General features: G+C 38.9%; 2 protein-coding genes and 1 long non-coding RNA gene across 6 annotated transcripts in view; 1 reads left to right on the plus strand and 2 right to left on the minus strand.

The window, feature by feature from the left end:
* Positions 1-177: 177 nt before the first annotated feature.
* Positions 178-4,272, minus strand: LOC138026174 (uncharacterized skeletal organic matrix protein 5-like). The gene is made up of 5 exons (XM_068873392.1): positions 4,179-4,272; positions 3,740-4,082; positions 1,096-1,153; positions 879-1,005; positions 178-699 (listed from the first exon to the last, which is right to left on the minus strand). Exons 2-5 carry the CDS (start codon positions 4,056-4,058, stop codon positions 178-180), a joined length of 1,026 nt encoding a protein of 341 aa, XP_068729493.1. The 5' UTR covers positions 4,059-4,082; positions 4,179-4,272.
* Positions 4,273-7,444: 3,172 nt separating this feature from the next.
* Positions 7,445-21,278, minus strand: LOC138027273 (uncharacterized skeletal organic matrix protein 5-like). 3 transcript variants are annotated; one of them, XM_068874836.1, is made up of 5 exons: positions 21,167-21,278; positions 8,775-8,957; positions 8,452-8,509; positions 8,200-8,326; positions 7,445-8,019 (listed from the first exon to the last, which is right to left on the minus strand). In XM_068874836.1, exons 2-5 carry the CDS (start codon positions 8,944-8,946, stop codon positions 7,492-7,494), a joined length of 885 nt encoding a protein of 294 aa, XP_068730937.1. In that variant the 5' UTR covers positions 8,947-8,957; positions 21,167-21,278; the 3' UTR covers positions 7,445-7,491. The 3 variants fall into 3 exon arrangements, with proteins under 3 accessions (XP_068730937.1, XP_068730936.1, XP_068730934.1); XM_068874835.1 differs by lacking the exon at positions 21,167-21,278 and adding an exon at positions 9,681-10,057; XM_068874833.1 differs by lacking the exon at positions 21,167-21,278 and having other exon boundaries at positions 8,775-9,549.
* A 4,817-nt stretch (positions 21,279-26,095) lies between these two features.
* LOC138027559 (uncharacterized) overlaps positions 26,096-27,500 on the plus strand; it is a 14,341-nt gene continuing 12,936 nt past the window's right edge. For both annotated transcript variants that reach the window (XR_011127471.1, XR_011127472.1), the window contains exons 1-3: positions 26,096-26,280; positions 26,400-26,460; positions 26,609-26,648. This is a non-coding gene — a long non-coding RNA (uncharacterized lncRNA). The remainder of the gene's footprint in view (positions 26,281-26,399; positions 26,461-26,608; positions 26,649-27,500) is intronic.

Consider the following 27,500-nt stretch of genomic DNA (forward strand, 5'->3'; position numbering starts at 1 on the left):
AACAATTTTCCCTAAGGGCCCGGTCCCACTAGCGCGTTTTTCATTTGTTTTGCCAAAAATGGTAAATCGCAAAACTTGGACGGGTGGGACCGTAATGTGAAAGCCTTACAAATATTTGTAAGACTGTACCAAACTTCAAAGGAGCTTTTGAAAAGTCAAATACAGAAACATGCCTCTCTACTGAACCAAAATATATCCCATGGCTTTAATGTTTTTCCACCCATTATCTGAAGTAGTGTGTGCGAAGTTCCCACATGTGTTGGAATCATCATGATACCCTCCGGTACCAAACCCAATTCTGGAGTCTGTGGATGTGCAGACCTTCTCGTTGTTTCCAATAATGCCGATTCTTGCTTTAGAGGAGCCTTTTGATGAGCCAGCGGCATTGAACCCTTCCATGTTACAGTTGGCCTGCAAGGACGCTTGAGAACCAATCAGCGTCTTCCATGTGTTGCGGCTCAGTGATGTGGAGCGGTATTTGCCGTCAGCTATCAGTGAATGCAGAGACTGGGCCTGCTTGTTGATGACCAGAAACTTGATTGGCTGACCAATGATCTTCATACCGAGGCAGATCTTGGAGAAAGACGTGTTCCAGTAGGTCGGTAGTTTGGTCTCTTCAAAGTCAAACCCAGTCTTCCCTCCTGGGAGGTTGTAGGCGTTTTTGTTGCTCCACAAGGCCGAATCATAATGAAAGGTTTTCTGAAATAAAAACAAAAAAATAAAGATTTAGCTGCACGTGCACAACCGCAGAAAAAAGCCCTGAGAACGAGGTTCGTATAAGTTGGCAAAGGAGTTGATTGCAGAAGATGTCGAAAATAAATATCTATGCGGTTAGCGAAGAACCTCGACTGATGAGAAAACCTTGCGCTGTCGGATACCTTTTTGCCGTCAGTCTTCATCGCAAGCGTCCATCCTCCACCTCCGCATCCAAAGTTTCCCATGTGACAATAAACAGGAATCTTCTGCGACCCAAACATCAGTGGATATACTTGGCTTTTGGAGAACCTGTACCAAATAAAACCTCGTTTGTTGAAATGGTTCGGAAGCTAATACGAAAAGCTTCATATAAATTCAGTATTTTCATTAGGCGCTTACTTGTGTTTTTCATACAGCTCTTTGCACGAAGACGAAGAGGCAGGAACAGCAGGAACAGCTGTAGAAAGTATATTAAAGATGCCGTGATCAGAAATAACTTCATAAAGTATTTTATTTTGGATAAGGAACATCTCTGACAATACGCCCGAAAATGTTCTTGTTAACAACCTCATCCAATCAGTTTAATCCAAGTTTACTGTTTTTCTTTTTACTCGGCTCATTCCGTTTTGGCGTTATCGCCAAGTGTCAGTGTACAACATGTACAGTAGCAGTGTACAGATATAAGAGGCAATTTACTATAATTATTTTGTGTGAAAATAATTAGGCAAGTTATTGGATTACCCGGGCTGTAAAAGGTGCAATGAAGGTGCAATTCTGAACATAAACAAACCCAACATTGACGATGCAGTGCATCATTTCAATGGCCTGAGGAGTGCCAAGATGTTTCATTTTGTATAAATCATGGCAGCCCAAGCTCGCGTCACTACAGACAGCCGTTGAGAATTTAAACGCGTTGTAAGACTTTGTATGGGAAATAAAATACAGATTTTTTCACGCAAAGCTAAAGCCACATCATTTGCGAACCTCCGTGAATGTTTCGTCGTAAAAAATCCCCACACACTTGGCTGGAAATGAGCATTTTCTGCTTCAGATTCCACGATAGCTGATGAATTTAACAGCAACTGATCACCGACGAGGACACGGAGCTTGGGTCCGAGGTCAAATTAACTCCACCCGATGGAGGTACAGTCATTTCATTTACAACACTTACCCCATCGCCACAGCGGCTTCTCGAACAGCTCCATGGCTACGATTCACGGAGGTTCGCAAATGATGTGGCTTTAGCTTTGCGTGAAAAAATCTTGGCTGGGATGGATTTTCGAGTCGCAAACCGCCCCTGAGCTGACAACGGTCGAAATCTTAGTGTGCAGCCTTGACTTCGTCTTAGAACATTGAAAACACGGACTTCCCGAAACTGTAAAATAAACTCCAAAAGGCACAAGAATACACCAGAGGTGAGTCATGTTGACTCATTTTATTGAATGAAAGTTAAATTGAGCATTTTTTAGGCTTCGCAATCGACTGTATTTTATTTCCCATACAAAGTCTTACAACGCGTTTAAATTCTCAACGGCTGTCTGTAGTGACGCGAGCTTGGGCTGCCTATGGAGTGACAGTAACGATAGTGCCATTTATTTTTACCCCTTTGTGACCCCTGTACTGCCTAAGTTCATCGTAGTCCTTGTTGACCTGGTGTTTTAGGTCAAAAAGGCCCTTGTGGTCCTTGTACTCCTTGGGCTCCTCAGGGTCCCTGAAGTCTTTGGTCTCCTTTTGGACACTATTGGTCCCCGTGAAAAATGCGACCATTGCCCCCCTTTGTCTCGTTTGACTCTTGTGGTCAGGTCCCTGTACCCCCTTTAGGGCCCAGGGCGACCAGGCGGACCAGGTTCTCCAGTTGTTGTTCTAGAAGCCGTCTCATTATATTTTTTCATGTTTCTTTAATATTTTCTTATCAACTCTGAACAGCTCGTAGTCAACACCCAGCTCCTCAAAATTTAATTTCTTATGGATTACAGACTAGTCTTAGCATTTTCAGAAGAAGTCTCATCTAAATTCCACATAGATAATTTCGAAATTTACTTTCAATGTTTGATTACAAGAACGAAAGATTCCCAATCTAATATAAGTAAACAAAGTAAATTTTCTCCCTTCATCATCTTATATGCTTGTAAGAAAGAAAATTTCAATACTACAAAAAAAAAACTTTTTATGTTAATTTTTGAGGCTTTGATAACTTTTCAATAAAATTTTCTATGTTCCAAAATTATTATTATTATTATTATTATTATTATTATTAAAAGCCTCCTTCCTTTTAATACTCTTGTACTTCCGGTTGTTTTTGAATTTAAAACTGTTATTTTCACACAGAGTTTAGTTCATTTGTTAACCCCAACTTGAGGTAAGTGGATTGCCTTGCAATTACTTTTCCTCTTTGTAACCATATTACTCTAATTTTCATTTATGATTTTCCGTCAACTCACCATCCACACACACACTATTCCCCATAACGACCTACTGATTAATGAATGTTTTAGTTAGTGGAGAGAAACCCCTACTTGTAAGGCGGATTCTTCTAAAAACACCAAGTAAGACAGCCACAAAGTTTACTAAGGTTACCTGCTACCTCATGTATTACTATTAAACAACAAATCCTAACTTTTGTCTATGCTTTTTCCTCAACTCACCATTCACACACACAATATTCCCCTCAAACTACCTGCTAATTAGTGAATATTTTAGTTAGTGGAGAGAAACCCCTTCTTGTAAGGTGGATTCTTCTATCAAAACCAATTAACAAAGCCACAAAGGTTGCTAGGTTAACTGCTGCTTTATGTATTACTATTAAATAACCAACCAGCTTGATAGTCTGTTTCTATTGCAACAAAGTATGTACGATTCCGCAATGGTTTACAAATTGTTAAAAATATTTAAAATACAATTACAAAAAAATAAAGCTCCACCGAACGGATTTGGAGAAGCCTTGTTCTTTTAAGAAAACTAAAGAACGAAAGAAATAATGCCTCCACAAACTCTTTGTCTACACTTTCGTTCGTACAAATTAACGATGAGTTTGAAATATTACCTGTATCGGGCCTTATCCCCATATAGAACCTGGCGTCATCTGGTAGGAAGTCATGGGGTCTAGCTTCTTTAGTACTGTTATTCAGCTCGCAGATATCGCTGGTGATCATGAAATTGTAGCTTTTGCACTTCATATTATTTTGACATAGAAAGTGGCAGTCAAGAGGAGTTCTGACAGCAACCGTTTTTAAAATGTGATTCTTAAGAGCTCTGCCGGACTTTAATAACTTGACCTCACACTGTTTGCTAGAAGCCATCATGAACAACCGTGGAATAAAGAATATTGAAAAGATCGTCAAATATCCAAGCTTTTGATCCATGTTCTCCCTAATCACAGCAGTGTCCTATTTTAAAAAATAAAGTCAGGAAAATGACATTATATTGCAAAATTTGAAAAAAAAAAATCATAATAAAGGAAGAAAAGAAAAAGTCTCTGCAACCTGACAGGAATCTTTGAAGTCGCTTTAGTCGAAGAATCTTGTTAAAGAGAGCTAAGCTGTCGCAGTAAAATACGTCAATCAGCTTGATCTTGTAATAACCAGAGCACGAAATAGGGCCTTTTATACCTGGATGTATGTGGTGAACAATTTATGTACTCACTGGACAGGAAGCAGCTGTCTGCAGAGCACGACTACATGTATTTCTTAATTGCTTTGAAAAAGGTCAACAATTAAAAAATAGGCACTCATTGCGTAGGTGTGGTAGTGCAGAAACACAGCGCTTTATTCCGCAACTGTCACCTGAGCTGCCTTTTGTTTTCCTGTAGATTCAAGTTGTCTATGCGTAAAATGCAGCTCTAATAGTACACGATATTGTTTTGGTACCGTATATCATTGTAATGCCAAGGTAGATGTCTTAGGTTAATAGCCCCATGAGAAGACATGTTATTACTAGAAAACCCAGAAAGATTGAAGAAAGTAAAAGGGAATGGAGAAACATTGGCTTCGAGGCTGACATGTTCATCATTTTCAAGATCCCTTGCAACTTCTTTATCACCTCAAGCCTCTGATAGCCTTCCAAGAAAATATTTTACTGAAGTTAAGCCCTGTCTGGCGGAGTTAGTAGGGAGTTTTAGCAAAGACGACGGCTACAGCAACGAAAACGTCAGTCCAAGATATAACTTAGCGCTATCGCAAGTATTTCGCGATTAATCCGTCTTGTTCACATTGAATAATACAGGCGAACTATCCTGTTCCGGTACGAACGGTTTTAATTAAAGTCAAAACTGAAAATGACTTTTTCATTGTTATATGCTCACGTTGTCGTCAAAACCTAAAATTTGGTGATTTCGCGTTGTTGCTTTGTGGAGTACATACCTCTTACTAACCGAGTTCGAGGTCCGTACTGTAAGTTACGGACCGAGTTTTTTCATCGCGCTTGGGCCATAAATCAACGGGAAAAAACGAGGATCCGTAACTTACAGTACGGACCGAGAAAACGAGGTTAGTAAGATATTTATTATATCTCTGAGGTTAACCGGCGCGCGGGCAAGGAAACTAGTCAAAGTGAAGCGGAAGGTTCAACTGCCACAAAGAATGCCGTGCCAAAATCCCAAAAACTAAATCTCCTTGGCTGTTAAGTTTGAAATAGTTGCTTGCAAGATTCAAACAGTTTTCAGTACAAGTTTATGCAACAGAAATGACATGAAAAACTCGCTAGATGATGTTTTGTCGAAATTTTAAATTTAGCGGGCTGTACAGCGGGCCGTACTGTAGAATGCGGCCCGCTAATTTAGCCAATTACAGCGCGCTTACTATCTGAGAGATATAATAAGGCAAAGGAATGCACGGAAATTCGTGTTGCACGTGCAGGACGAGCATTTTTCCTTTTTCAACCAATAATATTCTTGCTTTGTGACGTTGCCGTAGCCGTACCCGTCGTCTTTGCTAAAACTCCCTAGTATTTGGTTGGGGGACCTCAAAATATATGACTTGCTATCAGAAACATAGGACCGAAAATTCTACTTTAGGGCTCATAAAATGCGAGCTAAGCAAGATGCAGATTTTGTAAGCCTGCCTTACGCAAAACAAATATTGATGTACCAGTAAATAAATAGTGATATACAGTTTGTGGGAAGAGCAGTAGGAAGTTTTCAGGAAGTGTCGATCGACAAAATATTTTGCAATCAGCAATAAAATTTGCGACATGAAAACAACATAAATTTTGAACCTCGAATATAAAAAGTTACCATAAGGGAAAAACATTTTGGGAGATTTTTGCTCCGTTCAATTTTTGTATTGTACTTTTGGCTGCGCAAGGAAATCGCAAAATCGAAAGTGCCGTCGATTTCAGCGGCCGCCATGATCAAGGTATTGAGCGTGTTTACTAAAAACTCGCGAAAAAAAGGATACATCTGTGTCAAAATGATGGCAATACACCGGGTTTTTGTTTTTGCTAGTTTGTTTTTTTTCTTTCAAGTGTTATAAATTTTGACAAAAAATGTGCAAATTCAACCGCCCAATTCTCGAGGTTGACCGATGTCTCTGCAAAGTCAAGAATTCACTCTCCTAGACAAGGTTATTTATCACCAGGTAATTCCATCGTTTTGGAAATAGCAGCTGCTTTATTATTCACCAGCGTCACAAATTCTTGCCGATTTTTTCAAGGAATATATATTGACATGCAAATAAACTTATTTTGTGGTTGGACTTACTGAAGACAGTGAAATTTAATTATTAGCATCTGCGTAATTAATGTTAATTCCTTGAAGGCTTGATAAATACAATTACGATCACGAACAGCCTACTACGTACAAAATCCTATTATCTAATAAAAGCAGCATGAATGCGCAAAGTTTGTTTACTACGGCTTTTCATTCTCGTATCTTTCAATGCTTTCCGGTTTCGCGAATGTGTTTGAACTTTGTCAACACGAAGGAAGCGTGACTGTCATTGGACGACTGAGTCAATGCAGTCATGCCAGTAGACCGAGGGGAATAAAGAAATTTTTGCGGTTGACAAACTACGGTCCGCCACGGCATACTGTATAAGAAGGACTGGATTGGATTGGACTGGACTAGTAAAACGCGGACTAGTAAAACGCGGACTTGTAAAACACGGGTTAAACGAGGGTTAACTGATAGCCAATCATTTGTCCCCATTTTTACCAATGTTGACAGCTCAGCGAATTCCCACGCAATCATTGCTAAAAATGGGGACATATGATTAGATATCATTTAACCCTCGTGGGAATACAGGATCTCACAGGAGATCTAAAAATAATTTAAGAGGGATTACGATGGGAATAGGACCAATAAGAGGGATTACCTCTCTTACCTTCATACTCTCTTGACTTTGTGTATTGTGGACAGGGAGGATTACAACGTTTTTAAATCTTGCGAAAGTGATTGGAATGATTGAAAGAAAGGTGTTTGCTGATACCGTGATAAGAATTGTCCGTAAGGGCTGGATCGCACTAGCGCATTTTTATTTTTTATTTTTTGTTTTGCCTAGAAATAGTAAATCGCAAAGCTTGGACGAGTGCAACCGTAGTGTGAGAACCTAGTGTCGGCAGACTCTACAAAACTTCAAAGGAGCCGGTGTCTTGCTTCCTGGTCGGCCGATATTTTTTGTAAGAAGAAGCCTTTTTTTCCGAAAAATGAAGCTCAAGACATTTAATTTTTTGTAGGCTGGTGCTACCCGTCCCTAAGATTGATTTTTGCTTTGATGCTCGGCCAGTCAATCGCTTCAACGTCTACAAACCAGGCTTGAGAATGGAATGACTCTTTTATTTCAACTGTGACTCAATTTTGCTCTACTGAACCAAAATATATCCCATGGCTTTAATGTTTTTGCCCCCATTATCCGAAGACGAGTGATTTACAGCGACGTTCCCACATGTGTTGGAATCATCATGATACCCTCCGGTACCAAACCCAATTCTGGAGTCTGGGGTTGCGCAGTTTTTCTGGTTGTTTCTAATAATGCCGATTCTTGCTTTAGAGGAGCCTTTTGATGAGCCAGCGGCATTGAACCCTTCCATGTTACAGTTGGCCTGCAAGGACGCTTGAGAACCAATCAGCGTCTTCCATGTGTTGCGGCTCAGTGATGTGGAGCGGTATTTGCCGTCAGCTATCAGTGAATGCAGAGACTGGGCCTGCTTGTTGATGACCAGAAACTTGATTGGCTGACCAGGGATCTTCATACCGAGGCAGATCTTGGAGAAAGACGTGTTCCAGTAGGTCGGTAGTTTGGTCTCTTCAAAGTCAAACCCAGTCTTCCCTCCTGGGAGGTTGTAGGCGTTTTTGTTGCTCCACAAGGCCGAATCATAATGAAAGGTTTTCTGAAATAAAAACAAAAAACACAGAATTAGGTGCACGGGCACAACCGCAGAAAAAAGCCCTGAGAACGAGGTTGGTATAAGTTGGCAAAGGAGTTGATTGCAGAAGATGTCGAAAATAAATATCTATGCGGTTAGCGAAGAGAACTTCGATTGTTGAGAAAAACTTGCGCTGTCGGATACCTTTTTGCCGTCAGTCTTCATCGCAAGCGTCCATCCTCCACCTCCGCATCCAAAGTTTCCCATGTGACAATAAACAGGAATCTTCTGCGACCCAAACATCAGTGGATATACTTGGCTTTTGGAGAACCTGTATCAAATAAAACCTCGTTGAAATGTTTCGGAAGCTAATACGAAAAGCTTCCCGCGTGCGTTAATCCCTGATGTCTACATTTTAAAATACATATAAATTCAGTATTTTAATTAGGCGCTTACTTGTGTTTTTCATACAGCTCTTTGCACGAAGACGAAGAGACAGGAACAGCAGGAACAGCTGTAGAAAGTATATAAAAAATGTCGTGATCAGAAATAACTTCATAAAGTCTTTTATTTTGGATAAGGAACATCTGAAAAAGCTGGTCGAGCGAAATTGGATGAATCGATATTAGATGGGATGCCAATCGCTAAAAGCGACCAGGAAAAGCTGCTCTAGACCGTCAAACGCGATGTTTTCTTCGCCTCTCGCCAATTTCTCATCTGCTTGTATTCCATCAATGAAACCATTGAAATGACAGATTGATTTTTAAAAATCAGCTTACCTAGTGAGGAATTGTTGACTACTGCAACGAGACTTTCTAGTTTATTTTGCAGCGTTTTAATAGCCTCGTTGGCTCCCGAATCCTGAAGCAAGTTGCACATAAGATTGCAAAGCATGGCACGGTTGAACGGTTTGGCGCAAGATTTGTCGGATCTGTCTGCATTCACAGCCATCGAGAAAAGGACTGCAACGAAATAAACGATAAGACGTAAGCGCATTTTGTACCAGATAAGGAAGCTCTCCCTCTTAACGAAGATTCCAAAATTCCTTGATTCCCAAGTAATAGTGCGGTACTAAGCAAGTGTAAATTAAACAAGGAAATTAATAAGATTTTCCTATAGTTAAAAATACGACCGAAAATTTTCTTGTTAACAACCTCATCCAATCATTTTAATCCAAGTTTACTGTTTTTCTTTTTACTCGGCTCATTCCCTTTTGGCGTTAACGCCAAGTATCAGTGTACAACATGTACTGTAGCAGTGTACAGATATAAGAGGCAATTTACTATAATTATTTTGTGTGAAAATATAAATTAATAAGGCAAGTCATTGAGTTACTCGGGCTGTAAAAGGTACTATAAAGGTACAATAAATGCATATTGATTTATTCGCAGCGATACAGCCCAAGGAATCTAAGAGAATGAATATGGATATAAGCCTGGATGTGTTTTTCCGGCGGAGTAATTTGTTACGATTGATCACAGGTGACCTCGAGACCCGTATTCATGTATCATGAAGAGATCGCGTGGCGTATCCGCCTGTTCGGCATAACAAACCCCCATGTTAAAATATTCCAACAGTACGCCGTATGTTTTAGTTGATTTTTGCGTATTTGATCTATGAAATGTCCTGGATTTCAAATAGAGTTTGGAATTTTATCCCCAGTTTCACTTAAAACTGATTCATACTTTGTGCCAAAGTGCTTTGCTTTTCCGATTCAAGTACCAGTCTTCTCACCCTGCGAGCAGAGCCTCTCTAAAAACTCACCAGCGGGCGAGTTAAGAAAGGCTCTGCTGGCAGGGTGCAATCTTCTGTCAATGTACTTTTATTGACCTGTCCGCATAGTAATAAAGTAAGATCCATGCATTTTCGCGCGGCATTTTGTTTACATTTTTTGCTTTATTAGCATAAGGCTAATGTTTTCTAATCAGTCAGCCAAGAATAAAAGTACTGAATATTGAAAGTGCATTGCATAATGAGCAATCTCTGAAAATTTGAACGCGATACACAGGATACAAATCTCTAAAATGTTTGAGATCATTTGCGCTTTTGTCCTCCAAGAATTTATCAGTTTGGATGACAAAAAACTGGATCGTGATTATCAAAGGCAAAATTAAGTCAATTTGTAAATAGAATGACACCTTCTGTGAGCAAACTCGTGTGTTAATAAAACAAAGTGTACAATGACGACAAAATGTTTGGCCTGACCCCTGACCTAATTTGCAGTAAATCGAATTTCCGGTTTGCTGAGAAACTTTTAAACTTGGCAGGCCCCAGATCGGTTCGATAATGGGTGCCGATAGAGACAAGGTCCTGTGTCTGTGTTAACTCTGACTTCTCCAAACTGGGAATCCAACTCAGGCGAGTGGTCAGGCGCAGAAGACACTGAGTTTGAGACCAGAGGTGTTACACTTGCTGGTTCCTCATGAGCCAATCGTCTACGTAATAGTGAATTTGTAGGCCCAGGGATCGAGCATGGGCCGTCATCACATCCACTACGCGAGTGAAAACCCTTGGGCTCACTGACAAACTTAACGGCAGAACATGAAACTGGAAAACTTTGCCCTGGTAACAGAAACGAAGAAAGTTCCTCGATGATGGGTGGATCGGAACATGAAGGTAAGCATCTGTCAGATCCACTTAGATTACCCAATCTCCCTTCTGAATGGAAAGCCGAAGATTGGCAGGCGTCTCCAAGTAAACGTTCTCCTTCGCCAAGTGATGGTTCAATGACCGAAGGTCGATGACCAACCGAAGCTTCCCATTTTTTGGGGCGATAACAAAGAGCTGGCTGTAAAAACCCTGGACAAAACTGGTTCGCCACCCTCTGGATGGCCCCCTTCTCCAAAATTGAAAGACTCTGGGACCTTAGATGCTCTTTCTTGCTTCTGGCCTCTGACAGAGAAAAGGGCACCGGATTGGACGTGAATATAGGCTGAGTGTCGAAACTGATACGAAGGCCATGTTGTAGAAGGTGCAAAACATGTTGATCCCTTGTTATAGACTCCCAGGAGTCCAGAAAAAGGGACAGACAACCGTCCCCCGGAGCTGTGGGCAGCGGCAGGTCTAAAGAAAGTTGAAGTGCAAGACAGGGAGAGGCCACCGCCCTGTCCATTCAGACGTTTTTTGGGTCTGTTCTAGGCTTGTTGGCATGACCCCCTGGGGATTGCTGTCCTCGACGCCTCCCTGGAGTTACCTGGGTGGAAGAGGCTGGAAGAGGTTAGCGAGAACCACGGGGAATAGTCCTTTTTGCACCTACAGCGGCCATTTTGATTTCTATTGTTTCGAAAGACATTATGGGATACTCAGGGGGAAAATTAATATGTATTTGCCCTCTGGGCATCCCATAATAGCTATTTGAAACAATAGAAATCAAAGTGGCCGCCCGTATCTGCAAAAAGGTCTACGATAGCTGAGGCATGATCATGTTGGGGAGCTGAGGTGGAGGAGGTTGAGGCCCTCCTTTTATGGGATAATCATTCTGGCTTACGTCTCTTGAGCTCTGCCAACTCCTTAGCCGATGTAACCTGACTCGCAAACAAGGCGCTGTGATAGAGGTGATATAGCTGTTGGTATTTTCCGTGATCTCTCAAAAGCATTCGATACAGTTAATCATAATCAAGAGATTATGACATAATATTTTATTTGACAAAATTGAACACAATGGTATACGTGGACTGGCCTTAAAATGGGTAAAAAGCTATTTTTCTAACAGATTACAATTTGTAGATTTCAACGATCATGTTTCTTCTCGCTTTAATATATCCTGTGGGGTTCCTCAGGGCTCTATTCTACGGCCTTAATTTTTACATTAATGATATAGTCAATGCATCTACGGCACTACAACTGATTTTATTCGCGAACGATACCAACGTTTTTCTGTCTGGTAAAGATCCTGAATATTTGGTTAATCTGCTGAATATCGAGTTAAATAAGTTGTCAGTATGGTTTAGGGTTAATAAGCTTTCACTGAATCTTAAAAAGACCAGGTGCATAGTGTTCAAACGTAGAAGGCTCTTGTCATGTGCCGAACCTAACGCATAAATTGTGATAATCTTACCACAATACACTCCGAAGTTTTACCTGTACCTAGGCCCCTTTACTATTGTATGGATTTCAGTTTCGTTCGACCCAGGTACGGCGTATGAATCAGCCGTCGCTCTTTAGTCGAACTTTATTGAGTTAGGTTCTGCACATGAGCGGAGCGGCGTTTGGATCGGGCATTTCTCAATGATTGTCAGCAGCTCCTGACAGCATTCTGACATTTTTAGATCCGATCAGGAACGTTTAATGCAACGCACTGCCTGCAATTTTAGCATTTTGGTTAAAGTCTTGTTAAGGAAAATATCAGAGATGTTTTCAGTCTGTTCTCGCGCCATTTTTACCCCTGAGGCCATGCGGTCGAGGAACCTTGTGAGCACGTGCTCAACAGTGACACAAATGAGGAACCTCGTGTCTCGAACCCAGATTCTAAAATGGTGCTTCGTCGTTTCTCTGAGGGTACTGGAAAGGGATTTAATTTTGTTAACGAGTGATGGTGATGATGATGATGGCACTAACACATCCCTTATTTTCATTTACATATCCACGGGTGGGAGGAGGGGGTGATAAATTGACGATTTATGACAAATTCAATCAAAGGAGAATTGTGAAGAAGTCGTGGATACATTGCTTACAAAACGGGAGTTCTGTTGCAATTGGTTGCTTTCTGATCTTGGCTAGGAAATAATGACTGAATATTCGTGTTTGATTTTTATCTAAAAAGAATGCGTTATCATTGGCAGACTACACCAGGTCATTTTCAAATATCTGAAGGGTCTTCAACTATGTAAACAGCCACGAATGCCTCAGTTTGCGATAATTAAAAACAAGGGTTGTTTCCAAAACTTCTCAACCTTTCACGAAATCTGGAACGGATCATGGATATGCTGTAGTTAGTTGCATTTTATAGATACAAAAGAGCCAGGTGAAAAGAATCGCCAACCGGTGTTTTCGGCTCCTTTAAACTTTTTACGACGTTGTCAAAAGCCTATGAAGTACCAGAGGATAGTAGGAAAGAGCGAATTCGTGTTTGATTGTTATCGTAAAGGAATGCTTCTGCTCATGATCAACTACAACAAGGTGATGCCGAAAACATCTGGATATTTCTCAACTTTGTAAACACAACTATCGAGTGGTTTTAACCCCGTGTTAATATAATTACCTTATTGCTCATTCAGTATGTTACAAGTGCACCTTAAAGGTATTGAATATAACCAATAGAATGATGAAATAATAACAAAATAAAAGAGCAGTAGTTTGCTTTTGGTGAACACATGCAGTCAGTGTCGCTGTCCACGGCAATCTCACGTCGTGCTCCTTTGCTAGTACGAGTGGACCTGTGAACTTGGCGGATCGATGAGAAAGTTCATTTTCAGCACACATAGCACAGTGACACCTTTAGTCTAGGAAGGTCTTCCACTGAGCAATAACTCGGTAACACATGCTGACTGAAACAAGTATCAATCCCGTCGGAACGAAGAAACGTCGAAGAATAGAGACCTTAAGCACCAGGACGGGAGATGACGACGGGGACCTTAAATCCTCACTTTAAGCGGATCGACGTGACGGCATTACCTACAATTTTGATAAAATATAAAATACGCGAATGTTTCACACTACAAAAAATAAGCGCGAGAAAATAAAGACTCTTTAGCGTGTTTGAACTCGATTTTCAACATAAATGAACAAAATGCACCTGATAATAACAAGAAATCATCATTGGGTTTCACAACGAGAGATGTATCACGGAGGATTTTTATTTTATTTTAAGATGTTTCTTTGACTTCATGCCATGTTTTACATTCTAAAAAATAAGGACGGGTAAAACAAGCCCTAAAGAGAGTCTTTCACTGAGACTCTTTTTAGAGTCTTTGAGCTGGATTCTCAATGTAAATCAGCCTCGCAAGGCAAAACACTGTTCAAAACTTTGGTGAAATTCTAAATTACTGACATAACAAGGCTTAGCAGCAGTATAAAGTAAGCATTTTTTAGATTTCTTACCGAGCTTGCTTCTTGTTGTTGGAACTGCGCGCCGAAGCTTGATTCTGGCGCGGAAGGGTTTGAAAAATAAAATGTCATAACTCTTGGAGAAATCTCATGAAAATCACCAACAAAACTGTATGGATATGAATTATGATCAACGATCTTAAATCAATAGGAACTTCTCAAAAAATCGTCAACGCAAATGAGAAGAAAGCCAGAAAAAGTCTCCCGTTTTCGACACAACGCCGCAAGCACTGGTTTCACGACGTCGACGTGAGAGCGACGGTGGGCTGTCGTCTTTCACTGGCGAAAAATAGGGACCTTAAGCAAGGACGACGAGGACGGCTACGAGAACGCCGCAAATTTGCATATTTAGTGGACAAAAACAATAGCTTTGCACGCCCAGCACGTGCGTTTTACATTTTGATACATTTCTTTGCAGTTCTCGTCTTGACTACGACGTGAAATGATCAAATTTGAGGTCATGTGGAGGACGAGAGCACATGATGACGAATTTTCAATTTTCTCTCTGAATATCCACACCGTTCTCATCAATTTTATTCTTGGGTTGTGCATTCACACTTTCCAAGACGAACGACATGGAGTAATCGTAAAATTATTACAGTAACGGGAAACAATATTTTTAGACAACGTTCTCGTAGTCGTCGTCGTCGTGCTTGCTTAAGGTCCCTAATGTCTGATTGGTCGAGGCCTTGTCATGTGACTTCAATACCTCAAAGCAAACATGGCTGCCATCGGGTGTTTATCAGATCTGCGCCGAACATTTCTCAGGCCAGTAAAACGGACGAATGTTTTGACTGCATAGTGCGTTTTTATGCCAGCGAGATTCTCTTTTCAGGCAACAGTGCTACGAGGGAAATTTCTTTAAAAATTTCAAGGTCAACGCAAGTCTAGGTTGCTGTTGCTGTGACAGTGTTTGAGTGGAAATTCGTTCGTGGAGCTTACCGGCTAATGGAGTACCATATTGATTACAATAAATGCGTTTATCTTTTAAAAAGTGGAGCAAAAAAGATACCATATAAATTTCCAAACTGTTTCCGCGGGGGACCGCATCTAGCAGAAAATGTTAAGATTTTTGCAATTTTTTTCAAAATTAAGTTGTTAAAATTGCCATTTAAGTGGTCCATAGAGGCAAATTTATGACGACGGAGGATAAAAAAAATTCATGAGGTCCCTGAAAATTTTAAAAGGTATTCAGACGTTCAAAAATAAATTTTAAAGTGAATTTAGCAGCAATAATAACCAATATCATACATAACATTTCATTGCACCTCATATTGGGTACACTAGAAGGAAACCTTTTAGTTGCAATTATATTTTGCTATAGTCGTTTCAAGCAAAATGCCAATTGTTTGCTTCCCTCCAAATTATTGAAATAAACATAGATTAGGTTAACTCTGAATAGCAAAAACAACAATATTCCAAGTTGAAAATTTGATCAGAAATCCAGCTCACTTGTAGGGAGGATTTTACTGTAACAAAATATTACTACAACTAACAATACGTTTTTATCACATTGTAGTGGGTTAATGTGAGAACAAAAGTAAAAAGAATTGATTTTACCTCCAGCAATGAAACAGCAGGAGGATATAAAATTAGGTACTTCAAAGTTTAGAAAACTTGTTGACAGTGATTCAGTGTCATCATCAAAAACAAATTTCATGCTGACCTACTACATACTTCCCATGCAATAAAATATTTAACCCCTCTTTGTGGACTCTGGTTGCAACACATCGGTTTCAATAATTTTAATCCCCTTCCATTAGATTTAACTTTTACAAAATTCCATAACTTCATATTTCTGTAACAATTGTTCAAAGTCATTGAGCAAAAGCATACAAAGCTACATTTGAAAGGGGCGTAATCCCTTGCAGGAGTTTTCCGGATAAGACTTCACAGAAATAACTCCCAGCTGTTAACTTTCCATATGTAAAAAATATTTCAACATTAGGTGCAATGAATTTTTAGCAATTGCTTCCCACCATTTCCAAGAATGAATAAATTAAAGTTGAATGCAGTAAGCGTAACAAGTAAAAAAAAAAAATGGGCATATTTTTTTAAACTGTAATCTATTTCCATCCTTGCTTTAGTCCCTGGATAGTATTAAACAATGGTTGTAAAGTAAACAAACTGCCGCAAGGGGGACTCCCTTACAAAAATGACAGGGGTTCTTGTTGTTCCTTTTTGGAGAAAAAAAATTGTGGATTTATACTGCTTATGATGCTCAGACCAAACAGCTGGCGGAGTTGCTTCAGTACATTTAAGGCTATCAATCTGAAAAACGACTGGAACTGTAGGACAGAAGCAAATAACTTTTACTTATGAATTATAAAATGCCAGTCATTTGTCACTTTAGAACTGGTTCCTCTAAGGGGTCAGATTTCTTTAGCCTACATCCACAAAACATGGTTCTGTTACCTTTAAGGGTTATTTTTAAAAAAATTCCAGAAGTGGCCTGCCATTGTTATAGGGAAGACCCCTCCTGAGCAAACTGCATCCTCATGTTTGGATTCCCATTGATTTAATGACTTTAATGATATAGGCAAATTTGTTCTACAATAATACTCAAATATTTAACCTGCCTTTGTGGCAAAGTTTACTCCTTGAGCCACCAGCTTCAACTTTGATACTTTGTTCTAAAAGCCAAAGTAAAGCAAAGAAAGGCATGGTGGAGGTGATGATTAATCACTTGTTTTGCTTCAAATGAAGAAAAAGGAAGTCAAACTAATAATAGCACTTTAACTCTTTCACTCCTTAGTATTTTAGTCTTTCACTCTTTAGTATTTTACTCGTCAATGGGGAATCTCCAAGAGTCAATGGGTTAATCACTTACTAAAAAAGTCCCATTAAAATATTATGTTCCACTAACGACCAAAACTGTACTAATAATTTGAATTACAGCTAAGGTCTGTCAAATTTCCATCTGAGTTACCTGACAGCTCTTACAGTACTACTCAACATAAAGAAAATAAATTCTGTGGACTTAACCATTCCCAAATACAAAATGCTGTATATTCCAAATATCGTTACGTAAACTCTTCAAGATTTACCTGCTTCAGGAACTTCAAATCAATGAATATTTTGAATATTATTCCTGGACTCCTGCCAACTATGTGCACTTTTTAATGGTTTTACCTTTAAAAGTAACATCCAGAATAATAATGCAAATACAACTGAGGCTCTTTTGCCTTATCTACAAGACAAGACAACTGTATATCCTTTATTCAAACACAATCAATATTAAAGCAAATAATACTTCCTTGTGGGATCATGTGCTAAATATAATAAAGATACTCTACAGGAAAAAAAAACTTAAAACTAACTAAAGTGAGAGACATAAGATATCTGCACAAAAAGGGATACGAAGTAGAAATTAATTACTATCCAAAGATTATATTGCAAATACCGGTATTATCTATAATAGGTTGATTGACAAGTTCCTTGTTCAAAATGCATGGTAGAGCATATTTAAAGTCCAGCAGGACCAAGACGAGAAGTTATGATAAAAGCTTTAAACATTTTTCTAAAATATTTTACTGCTATCAAACCCAATGACACCTTATGCATGGGATTGTCAATGTTTCAAGCTGTAGCTGCAAATCACGTAATATAATAATAAATTTTGTCATCTAAGAAAAGAACGACATGTGGGGTGTAACCAAAAAAAGTCCATGGCAATAACAACTATCCACTGTCAACCATCCCTTGACTCAAAACAGATTACTTGATCTGACAACACATGACAGTCCCCTAAAACCAAAATTACATCATTAATGCTTCCACAAAACAATAGTCTAATACAAAATGATTTGTTACATGCAAACAGTCAGGAATCTGAATCTATAGATATAGCTGTAGTAATGTACCTACACTTCTGTTCTTCCAAACATTATTTTAACTAATTATAAAACATGGATTGTGGCAGGGGCAAAAACGTGCCTTAACCACAAATTAATTGCAAATCCATAGCTTGGTAACTATTTCAACGCACAAAATAATTAAACTAATTGACAAAAATCGGTGAGTTGTGACTGCTAAAAAGTATAATAATTTAGACATATTGACCAGAAAAGAGAATATAATTACCTTAAAAGTAGCTATTTAAAATATTTGATACTAGGGTTACGTTTCCAATGACACAATCACACTCAAAATCAAATTCAAATATGATCGAATCTTTGATCATTCATGTAGAGGTGCCGATCGTAAGGAGTAACGCAGACAAAAATAACCTTCACGTTGCACAATATTGCCATTTCCCTGCCACCTGGTACAAGCCAATTCACACATGAACGGAAACCTTGGGAATCCTTCTTTTTGCACATTACAGTAACTTTTTGTACCCGGTGGCAACAAACTTTGTACATTAAAAATTGCGTAAAAAACTCACCTGTTTCGCAGCTCTTTTCCCACGAAATAAAATTTTCCAGGAGCAAATTTTCCGAGGATACTAGTTGGATTGGACTTGCAAACGTTTTACACAACATAGACGTTCTCTAAGAATACATTCCACTTGAAACTGGCGTTCAAACTAGCCTTGATCGCTTTAAAAAGGCCGGAAATCAACAAGCTGCCGATTCTCAAACGGAAGCCATTTTTCTGTTCTTCTCGGGAGTGCTTTTCTCACGAGAGCCAATGATAGTCCCGGAAACGTATCACGGTCGACACCTTCACTGGCGAAAAATGTCTGATTGGTCGAGGCCTTGTCATGTGACTTCAATAGCTCAAATCAAACATGGCTGCCATCGAGTGTTTGACTTGCAGCTAAATACAGGCTCAACTAATATTCGTACATGTGAATGACTGGAACTAGGTCGGTGCAATTCCTGTATTTAGCCGCAAATGAGTGTTTGTCAGCTCTCCGTGGATTAAAAAAGAACCCTTTTTCAGGCCATTAAAACGGACGAATGTTTTGACTGCATAGTGCGTGTCTATGCCAGCAAGATTCTCTTTTTAGCCAACAGTGCTACGAGGAAAATTTCTTTAAAAATTTCAAGGTCAACGCGAGTCTCGGTTGCTGTGACAGTATTTGAGTGGAAATTCGTTTGTAGAGCTTATCGGCTAATGGATTTCCATCTGGATTTCAATTCATGCGTTTATCTTTTAAAAAGTGGAGCAAAAAAGATACCACTAAATTTCCAAATGGTTTCTCTTCCAACTACATATTTACACACTGTTTCCGCGGGGCCCCGCATTTAGATTTTCGCTTTTTTTTTTTTTTTTCAAAAGTTGTTAAAATTGCCATTCAAGTGGTCCATAGAGGCAGATTTATTAAGACCGAGGGGAAAAAGAAATGCATGAGGTCCCTGAAAATTTAGAAATGTATTTCAGGTCGTTCAAAAATAATTTTTTAAGTGAGTTTAGCAGCAGTAATAACCAAAATGATACTGAACATGTGATAGCACCTCATATTGGGTACACTAGAAGGAAACCTTTTTGTTGCAATTATATTTTGCTATAGTTGTTCCAAGCACAATGCCAATTGTTTGCTTCCCTCCAAATTATAGAAATAAACATAGATTAGGTTAACTCTAAATAGCCAAAACAACAATATTCTAAGTTGAGAATTTGATTCAGAAATTCAGCTTACTAGCAGGGAGAATTTTACTGTAACAAAATATTTCTACAGCTAATAATACTCTTTCACCACGTTGTACATTGTAGTGGGTTAATGTGACAACAAAAATACGTAATCAGGAATTGATTCTATCTTCCAGCAATAAAACAGCAAGAGGATATTTATATAAAATTAGATATCTTCAAAGTTTAGAAAACTTGTTGGAGGTGATTCAGTGCCATCCTCCAAATATTTTCACAAATCTTACGCTGGCCTACTAAATACTTCCAATACAATAAATTATTTAACCTGTCTTTGCGGACTCTGGTTGCAACACAGCTGCTTCAATAATCTTAATCCCCCTCCCCCCACCCCTTCCATTAGATTTAACTTTTAAAAGAAACCATAGCTTCATATTTCTGTAATAATTGTTCAAAGACATTGAGCAAAAGCATACAAAGCTACACTTGAACTGGGCATAATGCCATGTTGCAGTTTTCTGGATAATAGTTCACAGAAATAACTCCTGTTATCTTTCCACACGTAAAACATATTTCAACATTAGGAGCAATGAATTTTTAAACAATTGCTTTAAATAATACTAATCATTCCTACCATTTCCAAGGATGAATAAATTTAAAGTTGAATGCAGCAAGTGTAAGAAGTAAAAAAAGTGGTCCAATCTATTTAAGCTGTAATCAATTTCCATCCTTGTTTTTGTCCCTGGATAGTGTTAAACAATGGTGGTAAAGTGAACAAACTGCCCCAAGGGGGATTCCCTTATGAAAATGACAGGGGTTCTTGTTGCTACTTTTTGGAGAAAAATTTGTGGATTTGTACTGCTTATGATACTGAGACCAAACAGCTGGCAAAGTTGCTGTGTACATTTAAGCCTATCAATCTGAAAAATGACGAACTGTAGAACAGTTTGGTAAGTGAGCAAATAATGTTTACTTATGAATTATAAAATGCCAGTCATTTGTCAATTTAGAACTGGTTCCTCTAACAGGTTAGATTTCTTTAGTCTACATCAACAAAACAAGATTCTGTTACCTTTAAGAGTTGTTTTTAAAAAAAATCCAACAAGTGGCCTCCCCTCCTGAGCAAACTGCATCCTGACATGTTTGGCTTCTCATTGATTTAATGACTTTAATGATATATGCAAATTTGTTCTACAATAATACTGAAATACCATAAAAGTCTTTTTAACCTAACTTTTTTGCAAAGTTTACTCCTTGAGCCACCAGCTTCAACTTTGATACTTTGTTTTAAAAGCCAAAGCAAAGTAAAGAAAGGCATGGTGGAGGTAGGATAGACTATTGATCGAGTTACATTAAGTTGAGTTGAGTTTGAGTTGAGTTTGAGTTAAGATGAGTTAATATTGAGTTACGGTTTTTGGCATTTTTGGCACTTAAATCTAATAAATATTAAGTAGAAGTCTCTGAGAAGACCATGAAACACCGTTTTCGTGAAGTGCACGGGTGTATATTTGTGAAATGGTTTTAAACGTACTAACTGATCAAAACAATCTCGAAATTTCATGCACGACAGTATTTTTGTTTAACACTTTACCAGTTTCAGCACTTGGACTCCTTGGATTTGACTACTGCCTGTTTTGCTGTTATGTGGTCTCATCGATCAGTAGTCCCTTCAGAAGATTATTCCAAGCCGACCACATGGCTGATGAAAAGACCAGACCACAACACCGAGGCCCTGTTAGGGGGGGGGGGGGGGGGTGCCCATGTCCTCCGTCTAAATTTCACAGCTAGCTATGTCGCAATTTCGGAACATTCTTGTGTCGCCTGTCGGAATTTCATTAATAAATTTTAGCTTGTTGCCCCTCTGACAATCCCCATTCGCTGGAACGACGCCAACGGAACATACGGCCTCTATCTTTAGTACTTTTAAGCCCAGGGTTTTGAGACCTTTTATAATGTTTAATACCTATTCAGACTACTTGGAATAGTTGTTGAAGTCAATGAAATTCCATGTAGTAAACTATACAAGTGAATAAAGGCCTAATCTGGCAAAGCAATCGAGCTATAGTAGCGTTTCTACAATTCTGGTAATGCAAGAGTTTAATGTTTCTTCCGAGTTCAACTCTGATTTAGTCGTCAGACTGTGCTTTTCTGTAACTATAACAACCCAGGAGGAAGGACATTATCGATCATTCATTATCCGCAAGGCATGCGTTTACAAAAGTTCTGTGAAAAATCATAGTTAGTAGAGGGGACTGGTTATGAAACTCGGTAAACTTCATAGGGTTAAACAATAGCGCGGTCTCTGATGTTGAACAGACCCGTCACGTGACTCTGACCGTGCACAAGTTCGGCACTCCGACTACTCGCTTATGACTCTGATAGTGATGTATTTCAATAACTCGCTTACGATTTGGAACACCGAGATGAACGCGATCAATAGAGAAAAAAGTATCTCTCTGACAGACTGGAGTGCGCGCGTGGGTCATGCAGGGAGAACATGATACGCAAAGCGGAAAAGTCCTCAAAGTGATGCACTGAATACGTCAATCACATGAAATGAACAATCAAAACAGTAGTAAAATGAGATGTATTTCTGTTCGCCTTTATTGGACCCTTATTAGCCATAATTGGCCATTATTGCTAACAATGATCATTATTAAGTAATTACGACGAATTGTGTACGCGCAAATGTTCCGCAGTCCGCAGAACATTCACAATTCTGAAATTCGCTGTCGGTCAGTCTTGACATTTGTGTCGCTTTCGCTAATTCGTTGTAAAAGTCTGTCGGTCGTCGCCAGTTCGTGGCTATCATGTCGCCGGTTCAAGGCCATGTCGCTTGTCGGAATTTACCCCTAACAGGGCCTCAACACCGTACTCTTTTCGACTAGTGTGTGCGATCTTTAATGTCCCATAGTTTATAAACGTTGAAGGTTGTGAGACGGGACCTGCGATTTATAGTCCTTATTCGCGAAGACTTGAAAGTCTAACCATTTGCGGATGTTATTACAAAGGCAGCACTTTCTCCTCAATTATTTTAAGACCCTGCGTGTTGCGGGTCCGGCCAGAGTCGAACTCACGACCTCCTACATAACAAACCGGCGCGCGGTTGTTCCTTTTAGCGATCAAGTCTATTCGACACAGAAAAGCTGTCTTCTTGTAAGGCTAAGGATGGGACTTACTGTTAAGCCAGCTTATAGCCCTGGCGGCTAAACGATGAAACGTACCGTTTGTCGTCCAGCAGCGTGGTTTTCATGATCGGCTACCACACAAAACGTTATCGAACTAGTGAGCTGCAGGAGTGTTTATGTAAAATATAGAATCCGGAACCTGGAACGCCTTTTTCCCTTACTGATCCTAGCCTTCGAACAGAAGTACCTTTGTCAGTTCTCGTTTATGTACTTGCAAAAACAAAAGAAAACATGCAAGAAAAACCAAAATTAATTAACAAGGAAATAAATAAATAATGAGAAATAACTGTAAACTGCTTTATGCAACATGATTTAAAGCGGTGCAAGTTTTAACATGGTAAAAGTATAGACAGAAAGAAATGTTTATCGTGATTTGGTCAGATCATAGACATACTTTCAATTTCAATACTCTGATTTCAAAACTTGTATGTGACCTTTTTTTAACCGGTTGAATAGAGATTCAGAAAGACAATTTTTAATTAACAATTAAAGATCACCACTTCGAACGCTTGCCGACTACTCAACATTCCATTGCGTGAGAACCAGAACCCGGAGTGCGCAAAGATCCCAAGTCTTATTATGCAAATATATCCTTCAACGCAGAGAAAACAGTTTTCGAGGTGACTTGTACTGAATATTTATTACTTTTAATTCCGAAAAACGCCAAAAACTGTAACTCAATCTTAACTCAAACTTAATTCGAACTTAACTCAAACTCAACTCAAACTCAACTCAACTCGTAACTCGATGAATAGCCGATCCCGGTGGAGGTGATGATTAATCACTTGTTTTGGTTCAAATGAAGAAAAAGAAAGTCAAACTAATAATAGCACCCTTTCACCCCTAAACCGGCCATACTTAGTATTTTACTCTGTCTAACACCAGACGATTTTACTCGTCAATGGGGAACCCCCAGGAGTCAATGGGTTAATCACTCACTAAAAAATGTCCCATTAAAATATTGTTCCACTAATGACCAAAACTGTACTAATAATTTGAATTACAGCTAAGGTCTGTCAAATTTCCATCTGAGTTACCTGACAGCTCTTACAGTACTTCTCAACATAAAGAAAATAAATTCTGTGGACTTAAACATTCCCAAATAGAAATGCTGTATATTCCAAATATCGTTACGTAAACTCTTCCAAGATTTACCTGCTTCAGGAACTTCAAATCAATGAATATTTTGAATATTATTCCTGGTCTACTGCAAACTATGTGCATTTTTTAATGGTTTTCCCTTTAAAAGTAACATTCAGAAATAATAATGCAAATACAACTGAGGCTGTTTTGCCTTATCTACAAGACAAGACAACAATATCCTTTATTCAAACACAATCAATATTTATTTATTTATTTATTTATTTATTTATAACAACTAAATATAACAATATAACAACTAAATATAATAAAGATACACTACAGGAAATAAAAGCTAAAAACTAACTATGTGACAGACATATGAATCTACATGTACACATAAGGGATAAGAAATAGAAATCAATTGCTATCCAAAGATCATATTGCAAATATTACAAACGGTAATGGTTGATTGACAAGTTCCTTGTTCAAAATGGTAGAGCATGTTTGAAGACCAGCAGGACCAAGATGAGAAGTTCTGATAAAAACTTTAAACATAATTTTTACAAAAATTATTTTACTGCCATCAAACCCAATGAGCCCTTGTGCATAGGATTGTCACTGTTTCTAGGTGCAGCTCCAGATCACATAATATATTAATAAATTTTGTCATCTAAGAAAAGAACAAACATGTGGGGTGTAACCAAATGAAGTCCATGGCAATAACACTTCCTTTCAGCCTTTTCAGGAACAACTATCCACTGTCAACCATACTTGACTCAATACAGATTCCTTGATCCAACAACACATGACAGTACCCTAGTCTAAAAAAAAAGATTTGAAAAACAGTCACGAACCTGAATCTACAGATAGCTATATACATCTGTACCTACACTTCTGTTCTTCCAAACATTATTTTAACTAACATGGATTTTGGCAGGGGTAAAACGTGCCTTAAACTCAAATTAATTGCAAATCCACAACTTGGTAGCTCAACTTGGTAACTATTTCAACACAAGAATCAGTGAGTTGTGACTGCTAAAAAGTATGATAACTTAGACATTCACCAGAAAAGGGAATATAAATTACCGTAAAAGCACCTATTTAAAATACTTGATACTGGGGTTACGTTCCCAATGACACAATCACATTCAAAATCAAATTCACATCTGATGGAATCATTGATCATTCATGTAGAGGTGCCGATCGTAAGGAGTAACGCAGAAAAAAATAACCTTCACGTTGAACAATATTGCCATTTCCATGCCACCTGGTACAAGCCAATTCACACATGAACGGAAACCTTGGGAATCCTCCTTTCTGCACATTACAGTAACTTTTTGTACCCGGTGGCAACAAACTTTCCACATTAAAAGCTGCGTAAAAAACTCACCTGTTTCGCAGCTCTTTTCCCACGAAATAACATTTTCCAGGAGCAAATTCTCCGAGGATACTAGTTGGATTGGAGTTGCAAACGTGTTACACAACATAGACGTTCTCTAAGAATACATTCCACTTGAAACTGGCGTTAAAACTAGTCTTGATCGCTCTAAAAAGAACGGAAACCAACAAACTACCGGTTCTCAAACGGCAGCCATTTTTTTGTTTTTCTAGGGAGTGCTTTTCTCATGAGAGCCAATGATAGTCCCGGAAACGTATCACGTGCCATATTGAGCGACTCATGCGCGGACATTTTTCGCCAGTGAAGTCGACACCGCGGACACCGCGGCAAAATGAGTGCGCATGCTCCGCTTCGAACACATTTGATTCATTTGATTCGAGCTTTTGAGCTCTTTGTTTTTGAGTTTATTCGGCGGTGAAGGAAAAGTTTTATTGGACCTTTTGATGATCAAGATCTCACGCTCAACATGGACTCGACAGAAAAACTAAACAGTAGTTCCGAGTTGTTTCCAACGAGAAAGTCAAAAGAGGTAAGCTTATTTTAGGCATGAAATATTTATTTGTTTATGTCGTTTCCATGGAAGTTATCTTTGCCAAACCATGTTTGCTCGTGTTTCGGTCACACCGTTGAAGACCTAAAAGTTGTAAATTTTTAAACTGATAACATTTTTCGTTTACTGTTTTTCGCCTAAGGGTAATTCCAGGGGCACCCAACGAATCTGTTCCTCACTTTATCTGTTCCCCAGAGGAATCTTGCTGGCTGGCAAAAATACAGGTGTTCCGATGAGCTGGCTGGGAAATTTATTATTGATAGAGGTTTTGCCTGGGAATTACTGACTTTTTCTAGCATTTCAACCCGAGCTGGCTGTAGAAACTCTGAAGACTGAGAACGACAAACATACGACGGCTGGTCAGAGTGATTGCGCTTGCGGAAAAAACCTGTGTCGGTTTTGTTCGGTCGTTTGTTAAAAGCGCGCGGAGGGTCGCGGTTCCACAGATCGACGAACATGGATTGTGCTGTTTTCCTCATTTACATGTAAGATTAATTTCCATTGTTATGTTATCTGTATGCTGAGATTCTCGTGATGTTCTTCTACACTGAATTGAAATGAACAGAGTGAATTTAACAGTATTAACTTGTATTTTCATTCGCAGATTTCAGTTTCAACCAGACTTTCGACTGTGTACAATGTGTTTGTTGTTAGCGTTTTCGGAGGTATAAGACTTCCAATTGTAGTTGTTTTAATGCTTTTTTTCGGTTATCTGTATTAGTCAAGTGCGTGATGATCTTTTACAGTTGAAGCGAATTGAGCCAACGAATTGTAAAAAAATGACAGCAGTGCGTATTTTTCTTATTCGTGTAGGCAGCCACGGGATCAACCAGGTGCTTTCCTCAAACACAAGGTAAAAATCAAGAAAAATTCGCACTTATTTTAATTTAGTTTATTTCGTTAGAAAGACGATTTATTACGCTCGACAACTCCTGCGAAGAGATCCTTTTGTAAGAACCTGTTGGCAGATATTTGGCATAATTATACAAAACCCTGTTTAGTGAACTAAAATCAAGCAGGTTCTATAATTATGTGAGTAACAGTTAAATTGCAATAAACACTTTAACCAAGGAGTTTGACTTTGAGATCGCAAATATATATTTTTCTGGCAATCAATACCTATATCTCCTACATAGAAATTAGGACCTTATCAAGAACCCACTTTAAGCCTGCATCCAAGTATCCCTATTTTCCCTATGTTCGTATATGCAGGCTTTTACTATTGTTTTTTTTCTCTGACTAAGTGGACAAAAGACATTTTGAGTCACGCGTCACGCAATTGTACGCGCAGGTTTTGTTGTGACCAGATTTCACTTTTTGATTGACAGTTACTCTGATTTTGTAATTCGCACGTGGTCAGGTTTTTGAGTTGTTGTCGGAGTCGTCGCTAGAGTCGAGATGAAAATAGAAAACTAAAGAAACCGTGAAATTAAACCGTGAGTTTTCTGAACCGAAATACCGTTTGTTGTCTACACAACATTTTGGCGACCACGACGGGATCAACCGAGAAACCGTTTTGAAGAATTACCGGGAGGTTTACCGTACGCAAGCACTGTGGTAAGGTTGAATTTTAATTTGTGATTTTGCCGCTCAAGATGAGTCAGGACGGCGTAAAAGAAACTGGCGGTGAGGATGGTCCGGAAACCGAACAGACCGAAGACAAGGATGATGAAAAGAAACTTGAAAGGGAGAAAACGCTTTTGAG

Source organism: Montipora capricornis, chromosome 12 (assembly GCF_036669925.1).
Source record: "Montipora capricornis isolate CH-2021 chromosome 12, ASM3666992v2, whole genome shotgun sequence".
Classification (NCBI taxonomy): domain Eukaryota; kingdom Metazoa; phylum Cnidaria; class Anthozoa; order Scleractinia; family Acroporidae; genus Montipora; species Montipora capricornis.

Excerpts from the sequence above, each read along its gene's own strand:
- LOC138026174 (XM_068873392.1), bottom strand. The coding sequence starts at position 4,058 with ATGGATCAAAAGCTTGGATATTTGACGATCTTTTCAATATTCTTTATT. Across the intron at positions 1,154-3,739 it reads GGGGATAAGGCCCGATACAG|CTGTTCCTGCTGTTCCTGCC; the intron begins GTAATATTTCAA and ends TACTTTCTACAG. Across the intron at positions 700-878 it reads TGAAGACTGACGGCAAAAAG|AAAACCTTTCATTATGATTC; the intron begins GTATCCGACAGC and ends TTTTTATTTCAG.
- LOC138027273 (XM_068874833.1), bottom strand. The coding sequence starts at position 8,991 with ATGCGCTTACGTCTTATCGTTTATTTCGTTGCAGTCCTTTTCTCGATG. Across the intron at positions 8,327-8,451 it reads GAGCTGTATGAAAAACACAA|GTTCTCCAAAAGCCAAGTAT; the intron begins GTAAGCGCCTAA and ends TATTTGATACAG. Across the intron at positions 8,020-8,199 it reads TGAAGACTGACGGCAAAAAG|AAAACCTTTCATTATGATTC; the intron begins GTATCCGACAGC and ends TTTTTATTTCAG.